Source organism: Somniosus microcephalus, chromosome 10 (assembly GCF_052327205.1).
Source record: "Somniosus microcephalus isolate GS21.2 chromosome 10, FLI_Smic_1.0, whole genome shotgun sequence".
Taxonomy (NCBI): Eukaryota; Metazoa; Chordata; class Chondrichthyes; order Squaliformes; family Somniosidae; genus Somniosus; species Somniosus microcephalus.
In genome coordinates, this window is record NC_140996.1 from 7,454,652 (window position 1) to 7,472,413 (window position 17,762).

Sequence of the window (17,762 nt, forward strand, 5' to 3'; positions counted from 1 at the left end):
CTTGACTAACCTACTGGAATTTTTTGAGGATGTAACTGGTAAAATAGATAAGGGAGAACCAGTGGATGTGGTGTATTTGGACTTTCAGAAGGCTTTCGATAAGGTCCCACACAAGAGATTAGCGTGCAAAATTAAGGCACATGGGATTGGGGGCAAGGTATTGACTTGGATAGAGAACTGGTTGGCGGACAGAAAGCAAAGAGTTGGAATAAACGGGTCGTTTTCTGAGTGGCAGGCAGTGACTAGTGGGGTACCGCAAGGATCGGTCCTAGGACCCCAGCTGTTCACAATATATATTAATGATCTGGATGAGGGAATTGGATGTAATATCTCCAAATTTGCAGACGACACAAAGCTGGGCGGGAGGGTAAGCTGCAAGGAGGATGTCGGGAAACTCCAGTACGATTTGGGCAGGTTGGGTGATTGGGCAGAAACATGGCAAATGCACTATAATGTGGATAAATGTGAGGTTATCCACTTTGGTGGCAAAAACAGGAAGGCAGATTATTATTTGAATGGCAATAGATTGGGAGAAGGGGAAGTGCAAAGAGACCTGGGTGTCCTTGTGCACCAGTCGCTGAAGGTAAGCATGCAGGTGCAGCAGGCGGTTGAGAAGGCAAATGTTATGTTGACCTTCGTAGCAAGAGGGTTCGAGTACAGGAACAAGGATGTCTTGCTACAGTTGTACAGGGCCTTGGTGAGACCGCACCTTGAGTATTGTGTGCAGTTTTGGTCACCTTACCTGAGGAAGGACGTTCTTGCCATGGAGGGAGTGCAGCGAAGATTCACCAGGCTGATACCTGGGATGGCAGGAATGACGTATGAAGAGAGATTGTGTCGATTGGGCTTATACTCACTGGAGTTTAGAAGATTGAGAGGGGATCTCATCGAAACCTATAAAATTCTGTCAGGTCTGGACAGACTAGATGCAGGAAGGATGTTTCTGATGGCCGGGGAGCCCAGAACCAGGGGTCATAGTCTAAGGATAAGGGGTAAGCCATTTAGGACTGAAATGAGGAGGAATTTCTTCACCCAGAGAGTGGTGAACCTGTGGAATTCTCTGCCACAGAGGGCGGTGGAGGCTTGTTCATTAAATATATTCAAGAAAGAGTTGGATATATTTCTTGAGGCTAAAGGGATCAAGGGATATGGGGAAAAGGCAGGGACAGGGTACTGAATTTGGATGATCAGCCATGATCACATTGAGTGGCGGAGCAGGCTCGAAGGGCCGAATGGCCTACTCCTGCTCCTATCTTCTATGTTTCTATGTTTCTAATATATAGTAAAACTTACCTGAACCTACTCCTGAATTTTGCCGGTTAAGAGAGATTTCTGGTTATTTAGGTGCCGGTAGAAAGAGTTTCCTGTAATTAAATAAATCTGGAATAAAAAGCTAGTATCAGCACTGGTGACCATGAAACTATCAGATTGTTGTAAAAACCCATCTGGTTCACTAATGTCCTTTACGGAAGGAAATCTGCCGCCCTTACCCGGTCTGGCCGATATGTGACTATAGACCCACAGCAATGTGGTTGACTCTGAAATGGCCGAGCGAGTCACTCGGTTGTATTTACCAGCACCTTCTCGAGGGTGACTGGGGATGGGCAATAACTGCTGGCCTTGCCACCGATGTCCACATCCGGATAATGAATTTTAAAAAACAGCCACGGTGGGATTTGCGCTCATGTCTCTGGATTAAATAGTCCAGGCCTCTGGATTGCTCGCCTAGTAACTTAACCACTACACTACTGTGCCCGGAAAATTGCACTCATATCTTCCAAAACATTTCTATTACAGTACCACGGTCAACAGAAAAAAGCTAATTTCACACACAGATTTGCTGGAATGATTTTCGGAGTCCTGTGTGACCCCAGTATGGGAGCAGATGTGTCATGTTTTGGCACAATAATACCCTGGAATGAAGACTGCAATGAGAGCAATGACATTTAATTCTGAAGTTTATTTTAGTTGTTTCTCAGAAGCGGTTGATTGACAGCTCATTGCGTTTTGTGTTGTAACCGTGTGACGTTCCCTTTGGGCAGGAGGCAGGTCACAGAGAAGAAAGAAACTATCTGCTTTCCTGATAGACATTTCAACACGCAATGACAAAAATTGTGTTCTCTCTCATTCTCACTCACACTCACACTCACACTCACTCACACTCACTCACTCACACTCACACACACTCACTCACTCACGCACTCGCACTCACACTCATACTCACACACAGACAAACACTCACACTCACACTCTCACTCGCACTCACACTCACTCACACCCACTCACACTCACTCACTCATGCTCACTCACTCACACTCGCACTCATTCACTCATGCTCACTCACACTTGCACTCGCGCTCGCGCTCACACTCACACTCACACTCATACTCATGCTCACACTCTCACTCTCACTCGCACTCACTCTCACTCACGCACACTTGCACTCGCACTCGCACTCACACTCACACTCACGCTCACACTCACGCTCACACTCACACTCACACGCGCACTCACGCGCTCACTCACGCGCTCACTCACACTCACACTCACACTCTCTCGCACTCACACACACTCACACACACTCTCGCGCACACTCTCACTCACACACTCACTCTCGCACTCGCACTCACACACATACACTCACTCACACTCATGCATGCACTTGCACTCACACTCGCATTCACACTCAGACACACTCTCACTCACACTCACAATCAGACACATTCTCACTCACACTCACTCACACTCACTTACACTCGCTCTCACACTCGCACTCACACACAGACATACACTCACGCTCACACTTGCACTCACACTCACTCGCACTCACACTCACACTCAGACACTCTCGCACTCACACACACTCGTACACACTCTTGCACTCACACACTCTCTCGTACAGGGGCATTAGATAGCGTAGTGGTAATGTTACTGGACTAGAAATCCAGAAGCCTGGACTAATGATCCAGAGACGTGAGTTCAAATCCCACCACGGCAGCTGGGGAATTTAAATTCAGTTAATTAAATAAATCTGGAATAAAAATCTAGTATCAGTAATGGTGACCATGAAACTATCGGATTGTTGTAAAAACCCATCTGGTTCACTAATGTCCTTTAGGGAAGGAAATCTGCCGTCCTTACCCGGTCTGGCCGATATGTGACTCCAGACCCACAGCAATGTGGTTGACTCTTAACTGCCCTCTGAAATGGCCGAGCGAGTCACTCAGTTGTAACAAACCACTACAAAACACAATAATAAGAATGAAACCGGACAGACTACCTGCCATCAACCTCGACATGGCAACGGCACACCCAGCCTAGTCGACACTGCAAAGTCCTCCTCACCAACATCTGGGGGCTTGTGCCAAAATTGGGAGAGCTGTCCCACAGACTCGTCAAGAATCATACCTTTCAGCCAAACTCCTGCATCACCATCCCTGGGTATGTCCTGTCCCACCGGCAGCACAGACCCACCAGGGGTAGTGGCACAGTGGTATACAGTCGGGGAGGAGTGGCCCTGGGAGTCCTCAACGTTGACTCTGGACACCGTGAAGTCTCATGGCTTCAGGTCAAGCACGGGCAATGAAACCTTCTGCTGATTACCACCTACCGGCATCCCTCAGCTCAACTCCTCCATGTTGAACACCACTTGGAAGAAGCACTGAGGGTAGCAAGGGCACAGAATGTACTCTGGCTGGGGGACTTCAATGTCCATCATCAAGAGTGGCTCGGTAGCGCCACTACTGACCGAGCTGGCCGAGTCCTGAAGGACATAACTGCCAGTTTGGGCCTGCAACAGGTGGTGAGAGAACCAACACGAGAGGAAAAACCGACTTGACCTCGTCCTCACCAATCTACCTGTCGCAGATGCATCTGCCCATGACAGTATTGGTAGCAGTGACCACCACACAGTCATTGTGGAGACGAAGTCCTGTCGTCACACTGAGGACACCCTCCATCGCATTGTGTGGCACTACCACCGTGCTAAAAGGGATAGATTCAGAACAGATCTAGCGGTTCAAAACTGAGCATCCATGAGGCGCTGTGGGCCAGCAGCAGCAGCAGAATTGTATTCCACCACAATCTGTAACCTCATGGCCCGGCATATCCCTCACTCTACCATTACCATCAAGCCAGGGGACCAACCCTGGTTCAATAAGGAGTATAGAAGAGCATGCCAGGAGCAGCACCAGGCGTACCTAAAAATGAGGTGCCAACTTGGGGAAGCTGCAACACAGGACTACATGCATGCTAGAAAGCGGAAGCAGCTTGCTATAGACAGGGCTAAGCGATTCCACAATCAACGGATCAGATCAAAGCTCTACAGTCCTGCCACATCCAGTTGTGAATGGTGGTGGACAATTAAACAACTAATGGGAGGAGGAGGCTCCATGAATATCCCCATCCTCAGTGATGGTGGAGCCCAGCACGTGAGTGCAAAAGACAAAGCTGAAGCATTTTCAGCCAGAAGTGCCGAGTGGATGATCCCTATCAGCCTACTCCCAAGGTCCCCACCATCACAGAAGCCAGTCTTCAGTCAATTTGATTCACTCCACGTGATATCAAGAGACGGCTGAGCGCACTGGATACAGCAAAGGCACTGGGCCCCGACAACATCCTAGCTGTCGTGGTGAAGATTTGTGCTCCAGAACTAGCCGCGCCTCTAGCCAAGCTGTTCCAGTACAGCTACAACACTGGCATCTATCCGACAATGTAGAAAACTGCCCAGGTATGACCCGTCCACAAAAGGCAGGACACAATCCAACTCAACCAATTACCGCCCCATCAGTCTACTCTCAATCATCAGCAAAGTGATGGAAGGTACCGCGACAGTGCTATCAAGCGACACTTACTCACCAATAACCTGCTCACTGATGCCCAGTTTGGGTTCCGCCAGCATCACACGGCTCCAGACCTCATTACAGCTTTGGTCCAAACATGGACAAAGGAGCTGAATTCCAGAGGTGAGGTGAGAGTGACTGCCCTTGACATCAAGGCAGCATTTGACCGAGTGTGGCACCAAGGAGCCCTAGTAAAACTGAAGTCAATGGGAATCAGGGGGAAAACGCTCCACTGGCTGGAGTCATACCGAGCACAAAGGAAGATGGTTGTGGTGATTGAAGGTCAATCATCACAGCCCCAGGACATCGCTGCAGGAGTTCCTCAGGGCAGTGCCCATAAGAACATAAGAACATAAGAAATAGGAGCAGGAGTAGGCCAATCGGTCCCTCGAGCCTGCTCCGCCATTCAATAAGATCATGGCTGATCTGATCCTAACCGCCAATCTACTATCACAGAACCATCTCCTGAATCTAACAGAATTAGACACACGAAATAGAAGCAGGATCAGGCTACACGGCCCCTGGGCCCGCTCCGCTACCCACAGGGCCATGTCCGATCCGAACCTAGACTCATGTCCAAATTCCTGCCCGCTCCCCGTAACCCTTAATTCCCTTTACTTCTAGGAAACTGTCTATTTCTGTTTTAAATTTATGTAATGATGTAGCTTCTACAGCTTTTTGGGGCAGCATATTCCATGGACCTATCACCCTCTGAGTGAAGTAGTTCCTCCTCATCTCAGTTTTGAAAGAGCAGCCCCTTATTCTAAGGCTATGCCCCCTAGTTCTAGTTTCACCCATCATCGGGAACATCCTCCCCGCATCCACCCGATCCAACCCCTTCACAATCTTATATGTTTCAATAAGATCGCCTCTCATTCTTCTGAACTCCAATGAGTAGAGTCCCAATCTACTCAACCTATCCTCATATGTCTATCCCCTCATCCCCGGGATTAACCGAGTGAACCTTCTTTGTACTGACTCGAGAGCAAGTATGTCTTTTCTTAAGTATGGACACCAAAACTGTATGCAGTATTCCAGGTGTGGTCTCACCAATACCTTGTACAACTGAAGCAATACCTCCCTATTTTTATATTCTATCCCCCTAGCAATGAAAGCCAACATTCCATTGGCCTTCTTAATCACTTGCTTCACCTGCATACTAATCTTTTGAGTTTCGTGCACCAGGACCCCCAGATCCCTTTGTACTTCAGTACTTTCCAGTTTCTTGCCATTAAGATAATAACTTGCTCTACGATTTTTCCTGCCAAAGTGCATAACCTCACACTTTCCAGTATTGTATTCCATCTGCCAAATCTCTGCCCACTTACTTAGCCTGTCTATGTCCCCTTGCAGGTTTTTTATGTCTTCCTCACTCACTACTTTCCCTCCCATCTTCGTATCATCTGCAAACTTTGATATGTTACACTCGGTCCCCTCCTCCAAATCGTTAATATAGATTGTAAAGAGTTGGGGACCCAGCACTGACCCCTGCGGAACACCACTAGTTACTGATTGCCAGTCTGAGAATGAACCATTTATCCCAACTCTCTGCCTTCTGTTAGATAGCCAATCCTCTATCCATGCCAGAATATTACCCCCAATCCCGTGATTTTTTATCTTAAGCAATAATCTTTTGTGTGGCACCTTGTCAAATGCCTTTTGGAAGTCTAAATACACTACGTCCACTGGTTCCCCTTTACCCACCATTTATGTTACTTCCTCAAAGAACTCCAGCAAATCTGTCAAACATGACTTCCCCTTCATAAAACCATGCTGACTTTGTCCTATTAAATTATGATTATCCAAATGTCCTGTTACTGTCTCCTTAATAATGGACTCCAAAATTTTACCTACCACAGATGTTAGGCTAACCGGTCTATAGTTTCCAGCCTTCTGTCTACTGCCCTTTTTAAATAAGGGTGTTACATTAGCAGTTTTCCAGTCTGCCGGGACCTTTACTGAGTCCAGGGAGTTTTGGAAAATTATTACCAATGCATCCACAATCCCTACCGCCACTTCCCTCAAGACCCTAGGATGTAAGCCATCAGGTCCAGGTGATTTATCCACCTTGAGTCCCATTATTTTACCGAGTACCACTTCCTTAGTGATTTTGATCGTGTTTAGCTCCTCCCCCCCTATAGCCCCCTGTTTGTCCAGTGTTGGGATATTCTTAGTGTCCTCTACTGTAAAGACTGATACAAAATATTCATTCAGTGTTTTTGCCATCTCCATATTTCCCACCATTAATTTCCCGGTCTCATCCTCTAAGGGACCAACATTCATTTTAGCCACCCTTTTTCTTTTTATATAACTATAAAAACTCTTACTATCTGTTTTTATATTTTTTGCTAATTTACTTTCATAATCTATCTTCCCTTTCTTAATCAATCTTTTTGCTATTTTTTGCTGTCTTTTAAAGTTTTCCCAATCCTCTATCCTCCCACTAGATTTGGCTACCTTAATTTCTTTACTTAGCCACGGATGGCTGTCTTTTCTTTTACACCCTTTTCTTCTCAGTGGAATATATATTTTTTGGACGTTGTAAAATAACTCCTTAAATGTACACCACTGATCATGTATCGTCTTACCCTTTAATCTATTTTCCCAATCCACTCTACTCAAATCCGCTCTCATACCTTCATAGTCTCCTTTATTCAAGCTTAGCACGCTTGTTTGAGATCCAACCTTCTCACCCTCTAATTGAATATGGAATTCAACCATGTTATGGTCACTCATTCCAAGGGGATCCTTTACTAGGACATTTTTAATTAATCCTGTCTTGTTACACAGGACCAGATCTAAGGTTGCTTGCCCCCTAGTCGGTTCAGTTACATACTGCTCAAGAAACCCATCCCTAATACACTCAATGAACTCATCCTCAAGGCAGCCCTGCCCAATTTGAATTGTCCAATTAATATGATAGTTAAAATCCCCCATAATTATAGATGTTCCCTTATTGCAAGCCTCAACTATTTCCTGATTGATACTCCGTCCAACAGAGTTGCAACTGTTCGGAGGCCTATAGACTACGCCCACTAGTGTTTTTTTCCCCTTATTATTCCTTATCTCCACCCAAACTGTTTCATTATCCTGATCTTTTGACCCAATATCATTTCTCTGTATTACATTGATTCCTTCCTTTATTAACATAGCCACCCCACCTCCCCTTCCTTCCTGCCTGTCCTTCCTGGTCATTAAATAACCTGGTATGTTTAATTCCCAGGCATTGTCACCCTGCAGCCATGTTTCTGTAATGGCCACAAGATCATACCCATATGTAGTTATTTGTGCCATTAACTCGTCTATTTTGTTACGAATGCTACGTGCATTCAGATAGAGAACTTTCAAATATGTTTTGTGACACTTAGTTCCTGCTTTTGCCCTTTTGATTACTTTACCTTTTACTCCATACCTTCTGCCCCTTCCTGACACGCTCTGGTTTTTAATTTCCCCACTGCTACCTAAGTCTATGACCTTCTCTGTTGTCATTTTTATTATTTGCTCTCTAGGAACCTCCCCCCCACTAGTTAGTTTAAAGCCCTCTCTACAGCCCTAGTTATATGATCCGCCAGGACTCTAGTCCCAGCACTGACCAAGTGAAGCCCGTCCCAACGGAACAGCTCCCTCCTGCCCCAGTACTGGTGCCAGTGTCCCAGGAAGTAAAACCCATTTCTCCCACACCAGTCTTTGAGCCACGCATTTAACTCTCTAATTTTATTTGTCCTAGCCAAATTCGCTCGTGGCTCAGATTATTACCCTTGAGGTTCTGTTTTTTAATTTGACCCCTAGCTGCTCATACTCCTTTAACAGAACCGGCTTCCTAGTCCTATCCACGTCGTTTGTACCAACATGGACCACGACAACTGGATCCACCCCCTCCCACTGCAAGTTTCTTTCCAGCCCAGAGGAGATGTCCTTAACCCTGGCACCGGGTAGGCAACACAGCCTTCGGGACTCTCGCTCTCGACTGCACAGAACTCTATCTATCCCCCTAATAATACTATCCCCTACCACTACAACATTTCTATTTACTCCCCCCTCTTGAATGGCCCCCCGTTCCACGGTGCTGTGGCCAGGTTGCTCATCCTCCCTGCAGTCCCTGCTCCTGTCCCCACAGGGAGTAAGAACCTCGAACCTGCTGGACAAGAGCAAGGGCTGCGGCTCCTCCAACACTACCTCCTGGAACCCCGTATCTGCCTCACTCGTAGTCACACCGTCCTGTCCCTGACCATGGGCTACATCTGAATTAATTAACTTCATAGGTGTGGCCACCTCCTGAAACACAGAGTCCAGGTACTTCTCCCCCTCCCTGATGTGTCGCAGTGTCTGAAGCTCAGACTCCAGCTCATCAACACGGAGCTGGAGTTCCTGTAGCAGCAGACACTTGTCACAGACGTAATCACCGTGAGCCTCAATGGGGTCCACCGGCTTCCACATCTCACAACAGTAACACATCACCTGCTCCATTCTATGTAATTAATTAAATTTTTTATTGTTAGTTATGGACACCCTCTGCCCGATTTTAGTTGCTAGTATCCCCTTTAATTAATTGGATTTAAATTAAATCAATCCCTCTAATTACACCAGTTAAATGGTTTACCAACAGTCACTCTGCACCAGAAAGGCCTTATTAACTACAACCCACAGAGCTAAAGTTTGAAAAGAGCACCTAACACCCCACTTACCCTAACTCACACTTACCCAAACTCACAGCACTCTTTGCTGACTCGCACTCAGTGCTTGCTTGCACTAGCACTGGTGTTTTTATACTGTTTATTTGTTTACAGCCAAATGAGTCACCCCTGCTGATTGGTTAGAAAACTGGTTTCCACTGCCTGCTGTGCCAATTTACTTCTACTGCAGTGTTACCTTATTTCACTCTTCTTAAACCAACAGAATCCCAAATATTTAACTTTTCCCCTTTACTTAAACTGCCTAAGTAATCTTATCAAGAATGATTTAAAGAGAAATAACAATTAAAGAACTCTCACACTTACCCAAACTCACAGCACTCTCTGCTGACTCACACTCAGTGCTTGCTCGCACTAGCACTAGTCTTTTTATACTGTTTGTTTGTTTACAGCCAAATGAGTCACCCCTGCTGATTGGTTAGAAAACTGGTTTCCACTGCCTGCTGTGCCAATTTACTCCTACTGCAGTGTAACCTTGTTTTACTCTTCTTAAACCAACAGAATCCCAAATATTTAACTTTTCCCCTTTACTTAAACTGCTTAAGTAATCTTATCAAGAATGATTTAAAGAGAAATAACAATTAAAGAACTCTCACACATACCCAAACTCACAGCACTCTCTGCTGACTCGCACTCAGTGCTTGCTCGCACTAGCACTGGTCTTTTTATACTGTTTGTTTGTTTACAGCCAAATGAGTCACCCCAAGGCCCAACTATCTTCAGCTGCTACATCAATGACCTTCTCTCCAACATAAGGTCAGAAATGGGGATGTTCGCTGATGACTGCACAGTGTTCAGTGCCATTCACAACTCCTCAGATAATGAAGCAGTCCATGCCCGCCCCTCCCAAACCCGCGACCTCTACCACCTCAAAGGCCAAGGGCAGCAGGCGCATGGGAACACCACCACCTCCAAGATTCCCTCCAAGTCACACACCATCCTGACTTGGAAGTATATCAGCCGTTCCTTCATCGTCGCTGGGTCAAAATCCTGGAAATCCCTCCCTAACAGCACTGTGGGAGCACCTTCACCACACGGACTGCAGCGATTCAAGAAAGCGGCTCACCACCACCTTCTCAAGGGCAATTAGGGATGGGCAATAAATGCTGGCCTTGCCAGCGACGCTCACATCCCATAAACGAATTAAACAAAACTCAGACACACTCTCTCGCACTTACACACACACTCGCGCACACACACTCTCACACTCACACTCACACTCTCTCACACTCACACTCTCGCACTCACATTCTTGCACTCGCACACCCTCTAGCACTCACACTCTCGCACTCAGGCACACACTCACACACTCTCGCACTCACGCTCTCGTACTCACACTCTCACACTCAGACACATATTCACACACTCTCTCGCACTCACACTCTCATACTCACACTCAGACACACACTCACACTCTCTCGCACTCACACTCTCGTACTCACACTCTCGCACTCAGACACACACTCACACACTCTCACATTCACACTCTCACTCTCTCGCACTCACACTCAGACACACTCACACACACTCACACTCATACTCTTGCACTCATACTCTCGTAATCAGACACACACACACACACTCGCACTCACACACTCTCTCGCACTCACACTCTTGCACTCACACTCTCGCACTCACACTCTCGCACTCAGACACACACTCACACACACTCACACTCTCTCGCACTCACACTCTCGCACTCAGACACTCACTCACACACACTCACACTCACACACACTCTCTCACACTCAGACACACACTCACACACACTCACACGCACACTCACACACACTCTCACACACTCACACACTCGCACGCACACTCACACACTCTCTCGCACTCACACATACACTCACAGACACTCTCACACACAGTCTCGCACTCGCACACACTCACAGACATTTGCACTCACAGACACTCGAATTCACTCACACTCACAGACACTCGAACTCACACACAGACACTCACATGCACTCTCACACTCTCGTACTCACACGCACAACAAAAATTGTTCTCTCTTTCATACACACAGATACTCACACACACTCTCACACTCACTCTCACTCACACACTCACGGCAAAAATTCACACATACACTCAAACATACACTACCAGACACAGACATAGACACACACACACAGACACACACATGGGCACACTCACTCACACACATATTTATTTTGGTGAATATTTGTGCTTATCAAGGTGAAGGACATTAATGCTGGGAATGAAATATGTTTTTTCATTTCTATTCCTCAGTGTCAGTGTGTAATGTTCCCAGGTTTGATATGGAGCAAAGCCCTCTTTACTCTGTTGTGACAACGTGCCCTGGCTCCAGCCTTTGGAGAGACCTACTCCATCAATGGAACATGTTTTCCATTTTCCACACCAGCCATTCTTGTGACCTTTACTGAGTGAGATCGCCCATAGTGCCGCCTCTCTCAAAAGGGCATCAGCGCGGGGAAAACTGTGAGCTGTGGCCCACAAGCCAGATTGAGAGCCCTGAAACTCATTTCCTGTAAACAGAGCCAATCGAATTAAACTTTTTTGTGATTCTAGCAGTGGCAGAATCTTTAACACAACGACAGGGAAAATCCAGTTCAAGTTGTAACATCAACTCCTTCAGTAGTTTAACAATACTGCCTCCTCCAATCACAGCGTGCCACTATTCCCACTCAGTGACGCAACATTCTCACTCAACAGATTGTTTTCTCCTAATCAAAAAAATAGCAAATAGACATAATTTGCATTAATATCTTAACTACATTTGGGACTAATTGGAGAGTTCTTTTACAGAGCTGGCCGAATGGCCTCCTCCTGCGCTGTAGGATTCTAGGATAACATTTCATTTTAGTGTAATTAGCATGTCATTATACCACTCTCTTAATTCACGTGGGAAATGGATTGCCTTTTATTGACAGGTTAGTCTGTGCCAGTCATTGATTCTTTGGTCTCTGAAACATCTGTTCACTTTCAGAGAGCTTGCTAAACGGCTCTGATGCTTTCAAACACAGTGGGTGTATAAATTTTCTTCATATTATCATCAAACATTGGTCCTAAAAATCATAGAATCTCACAGCACAGAAGGAGGCCATTCGGCCCATCGTGCCTGTGCCGGCTCTTTGAACGAGCTCTCCAATTAGTCCCACCCCCCCTGCTCTTTCCCCAGAGCCCTGCAAATTACTCCTTTTCAAGTATTTATCCAATTCCCTTTTGAAAGTTACTATTAAATCTGCTTCCACCGCCTTTTCAGGCAGCGCGTTCCAGATCACAACAACTCGCTGTGTATTAAAACATTCTCCTCATCTCCCCCTCTGGTTCTTTCGCCAAGTTCATGGCCGTTCTGATGTCACATGGGTGGAAGTTCTCTGGAGAGGCTGAAAGCTCAGCTGGGGATCTGGAGACGCCAGATCCTGATCACAGGGCTGACGTTGTAAGGGCAGAGCCTCCACCGACCCCTCAGGGTCATTGATGTAAAGCGGGGCCAGGGCCAGTGATGGGGAACTCCCTACGTTGGGAATTCTTACGTCCCGGCCCTCAGTTGAGACCTGGTGTAGGGTTGGCACAGGTAAATCTGGTGAAACCAGTCACAACGCACTTGACGGGGGAGGATGTGACACTCACCTGGGGTTACGGGCTGGCATTGCAAGGGCCCGGACTTCAAAGAATGAAAGAAAGACTTAGATTTATATGGAGAAGATGAAGGCTTGAGTATAGAAGATTAAGGGGTGATCTAATCGAGGTGTTTAAGATGATTAAAGGAGTTGATGGGGTCGAGAGAGAGAAACTATTTCCTCTGGTGGGGGCAGTCCAGAACAAGGGGGCAGAACCTTAAAATTAGGCCGTTCAGGGGTGATGTCAGGAAGCACTTCTTCACACAAAGGGTGGCGGAAATCTGGAACTCTCCCCCCCAAAAAGCTGTCGAGGCCGGGGGTCAATTGAAAATTTCAAAACTGAGATTGATAGATTTTTGTTGGGTAAAGGGTATTAAGGGTTACGGAACCAAGGCGGGTAGATGGAGTTAAGATACAGATCAGCCATGATCTAATTGAATGGTGGAACAGGCTCGAAGGACTGAATGGCCTCCCCCTGTTCCTATAGACGTAGGTAAGTACATGTACAGGAAACTCTTTTTTTATCCGGCACCGACGGGACCAGCGTGCTGCCAGTTGATCAAAAAATCTGGATTACAGAGAGGTATACTTACTAAGGTACGAGAGCCCCGTACACGGCCACAGATCCAGGCGTCCCTGTTGCATGGCAACAGGTGCAGGAACCCCGGTTACGTGGCCACTAATATATAGTAAAACTTTCCTGAACCTACTCCTCAATTTTGCCGGTTTAAGAGAGATTTCTGGTTATTTAGGTGCTGGTAAAAAGAGCGTTTCCTGTACACAGGCAATGAAAATCAACTGCATCTCATCGGGAAGCCTTTGTGATACTTGAATGCTAAGTCGCAGCTACGCACTTTCTGAGTGGGGCATGCCAATAGTGGGATGTGACGATCGGTGTTTATAGGCTAGGGACCCTCATACAGAGAAGAAGGATGGATAGACCCTTGGTTAGTAATCTCCCTTGCACCGCAGTGGAATGACATCTAATAGAATCACACACCACCTACCAAACACAGCTGACTGCACCAGCACTCAATCAAAAACACATCAATCAAACCACAGCAACCCACTTTGTATTCTTCTAGAGAAGAAAAGAACTCAGTTTAAAAAAGAAAACAGAGAATGCAACATTTAAAATAAAACACACACACGAGGAAGCCAATCCAGTACGTAGTTTCTTTGTAATAATTTCACTTATGATAAAGCCAGATGACACAACATATAAATTGTGAAGCAAGTGAATTAACCGCTTCAAACTCATATCCTTTTTAAAAATTCATTCACGGGATGTGGGCGTCGCTGGCAAGACCAGCATTTATTGCCCATCCCTAATTGCCCACGAGAAGGTGGTGGTGAGCCGCCTTCTTGAATACAACTGAGTGGCTCGCTGGGCCATTTCAGAGGGCAGTTAACAATCAACCACATTGCTGTGGGTCTGGAGTCACATATCGGCCAGACCGGGTAAAGGCGGCAGATTTCCTTCCCTAAACAACATTAGTGAACCAGATGGGTTTTTACAACAATCCGGTAGTTTCATGGTCACCATTACTGATGCTAGCTTTTTATTCCAGATTTATTTAATTAGCAGAATTTAAATTCCCCAGCTGCCGTGGTGGGATTTGAACTCACGTCTCAGGGATCATTAGTCCAGGCCGCTGGTTTACTAGTCCAGTAACGTAACCATTATGCTACTATATTCATATTGTAAGTTAGGAACACATGAAAGTCATAGAATGATACAGCACAGAAGGAGGCCATTCGGCCCATCGTGCCTGTGCCGGCTCTGTGAAAGAGCTCGCCAATAAATCCCACTCCCCCCTGCTCTTTCCCCACAGCCCTGCAAATCGTTCCTTTTCAAGCATTTATACAATTCCCCTGTTTTGATTATGTTTAGTGGCATTGTTACTTACAGTGCAGAAAGTTGATAACCAACTTCTCATGAACAAGAGTGATTAGTTATTTAATACAAAAAAGCCATCACGTGAAAACAAATTATTTGTAATTAAATTGCACAAATTAGGGAATGCTATGGAAGGGACATATTCATATTGCGACCAACTCGTGCTGGATTTGATCCAGTATAAGTTTTACATTGAATGTACAGCACAGAAACAGGCCATTCAACCCAACTGGTTTGTGTTGGTGTTTCTGCTCCACACGAGCCTCCTCCCACCCCTCTTCATCTCACCCTGTCAGCATATCCTTCTATCCTTTCGCTCTCATGTGTTTATCCAGCTTCCCCTTAAATGTATCTCTGCTATTCGCCTCAACCACTCCCTGTGGTAGCAAGTTCCCCATTCTCAACATTCTCTGGGTAAAGAAGTTTCTCCTGAATTCACGATTGGATTTATTAGTGACGATCTTATATTGATGGCCCAACAAGTGGAAACATCTTCTCCACGTCTACCCAATCAAATCACAGCATAATTTTAAAGGCCTCTATCAGGTCACCCCTCAGCCTTCTCCTTTCTAGAGAAAAGAGCCCCAGAGTGTTCAATCTTTCCCGATAGTTATAACCTGTCAGTTCTGGTATCATCCTTGTTTGCTTGTTCCACATGGATCTCTCCCTGGTTGTTTTAAATATTTGCAGTCAGGATTTGCACCAGACACCCTATTAACGCAGTTGTTTTACTTCCAGCATTGTTCAACCTTGTGCCAGTGGGACTCCGAGTCGTTGCCATTCAGGGTGTGAAGACAGGGCTGTACGTGGCCATGAATGGTGAAGGGTACCTTTACACATCAGTAAGTACTTCCAAATATTGCAACTAAAGCACCGCTTCGAAGGTAGTGGATGAAAAATGAGACCGACTCTCAGTCTTTGACTCTCAAAATTGACATAAACTATTGCATTTTGAAGGCGATTTCTTCGATTATCCATAATTTGAAAGGGGCTCATCCTCCAAAAGCCAATATTTGAATCAGTGGGTTTTGCAGAAAGGGCTCTGACCTTGTTACAATCTCAGGATCATAATTAGAGTACGAACATCGCAGCAATTTCCTTATTTGCAATCCCAAAAGGTTTTTTTTCCCCCCCGTTATTGCGATGGTGTAAAAGCTTTGAGTGAAAATCGTCAAACGTCAGTATAATCATTTGAACTGCTTTTGTTGCTTCTGTGCAGTGCTGTCCTGGGAGGGCTGTACTTCATTATGACTAAGCTCATTGCTCATGATTAAAGTAAAGAAAAAAAACATAGATTAGTTAATCGTGACTCATCGGGAGTCAGACTGAAGTGCACTCTCTCCACGTACTGTCGACAGTCTGTCATTGATTGTCCTGTGTAACGTAGGTGAGCTACTCTGTCATGCAGTAGCAGTGTTTGATCTTGGATTTCTCACAGATCACTGGTCTGCAGGCGGCCCTCTTCCCTTTCGATTTCTTGTAAACGCACCAAGTGGCATTAAAGTTAGGATTTTGGAACCTTGCTTATTATTGAGCGCCAACCACTGCATCTTCTGGCTGTTGGTCAAGCCTCAACAACCATTTCAATCTGAGATTTAATGAGTAAGCAAGGTTTGAATTGTATTTATTGGCGAGTCGGGTTGGCCTCGGTCTATCGGTGGGCCTGTGCACCATTCAGTAGTGGCAGGGTGGGAAACCTCCGAGCGGCGAGTTGATGATTTCCTTATCTGAGGAAGGACGTTCTTGCCATGGAAGGAGTTCAGCGAAGATTCACCAGGATGATACCTGGGATGGCAGGAATGACGTATGAGGAGAGATTGGGTCGATTGGGCTTGTACTTGCTGGAGTTTAGAAGAATGAGAGGGGATCTCATTGAAACTTATAAAATTCTAACAGGACTAGACAGACTAGATGCAGGAAGGATGTTCCCGATGGTCGGGGAGTCCAGAGCCAGAGGTCACAGTCTAAGGATAAGGGGTAAGCCATTTAGGACAGAAATGAGGAGGAATTTCTTCACCCAGAGAGTGGTGAACCTGTGGAATTCTCTACCGCAGAAGGCAGTAGAGGCCAATTCATTAAATATATTCAAAAAGGAGTTGGATATATTTCTTAAGGCTAAAGGGATCAAGGGGTATGAGGAGAAAGCAGGGACCGGGTACTGAATTTGGATGATCAGCCATGATCGCATTGAATGGCGGAGCAGGCTCGAGGGGCCGAATGGCCTACTCCTGCTCCTATCTTCTATGTTTCTATGTTTCTATGTTTCAGTTGGGTCATTAGTAGGACGAGCCAAGCTACAGGGAGGAAGGTAAAATCAGAGCAAATGATCTGGTGTCGTACCCTGTCCGGCCCCAAGTGGCTAGTTACAGATGCCAGAAAACGAGCAACAATTTGCCAACTCGCTCTCTCAGCCAAGGTTGAGTAAATAATGGGGACGCAGAGCGAAACTTGAAGGAGAAAATAACAAATAAAGGATGATATTAATATTTTTTTTCAGTTAAAAATGTTAGTGTTTTGTTGTAAATTGGAACAGAGTCATCTCCCTGGAGCCTCCACTTAGAGCAGATCAATATCCTGGACACGAGCAACATTTTGGCTGAAATGAAATGAAATGTTGAGTTAGTGAATTAAGAATTGAGTGAACGATTGCACAACAACATGCCATGGGGTAGATTTTCTCCTTCACGATCTGGTGGAACGAATTGCAATTCCCACT

At 45.9% G+C, this 17,762-nt stretch overlaps 1 protein-coding gene across 1 annotated transcript in view; it reads left to right on the plus strand.

Annotated features, from left to right (window-relative positions):
• fgf14 (fibroblast growth factor 14) overlaps nucleotides 1-17,762 on the plus strand; it is a 278,959-nt gene that overhangs the window by 58,434 nt on the left and 202,763 nt on the right. The window contains exon 3 of the mRNA XM_085998385.1: nucleotides 15,785-15,888. Coding sequence (XP_085854511.1) covers nucleotides 15,785-15,888 — 104 coding nt within the window. The remainder of the gene's footprint in view (nucleotides 1-15,784; nucleotides 15,889-17,762) is intronic.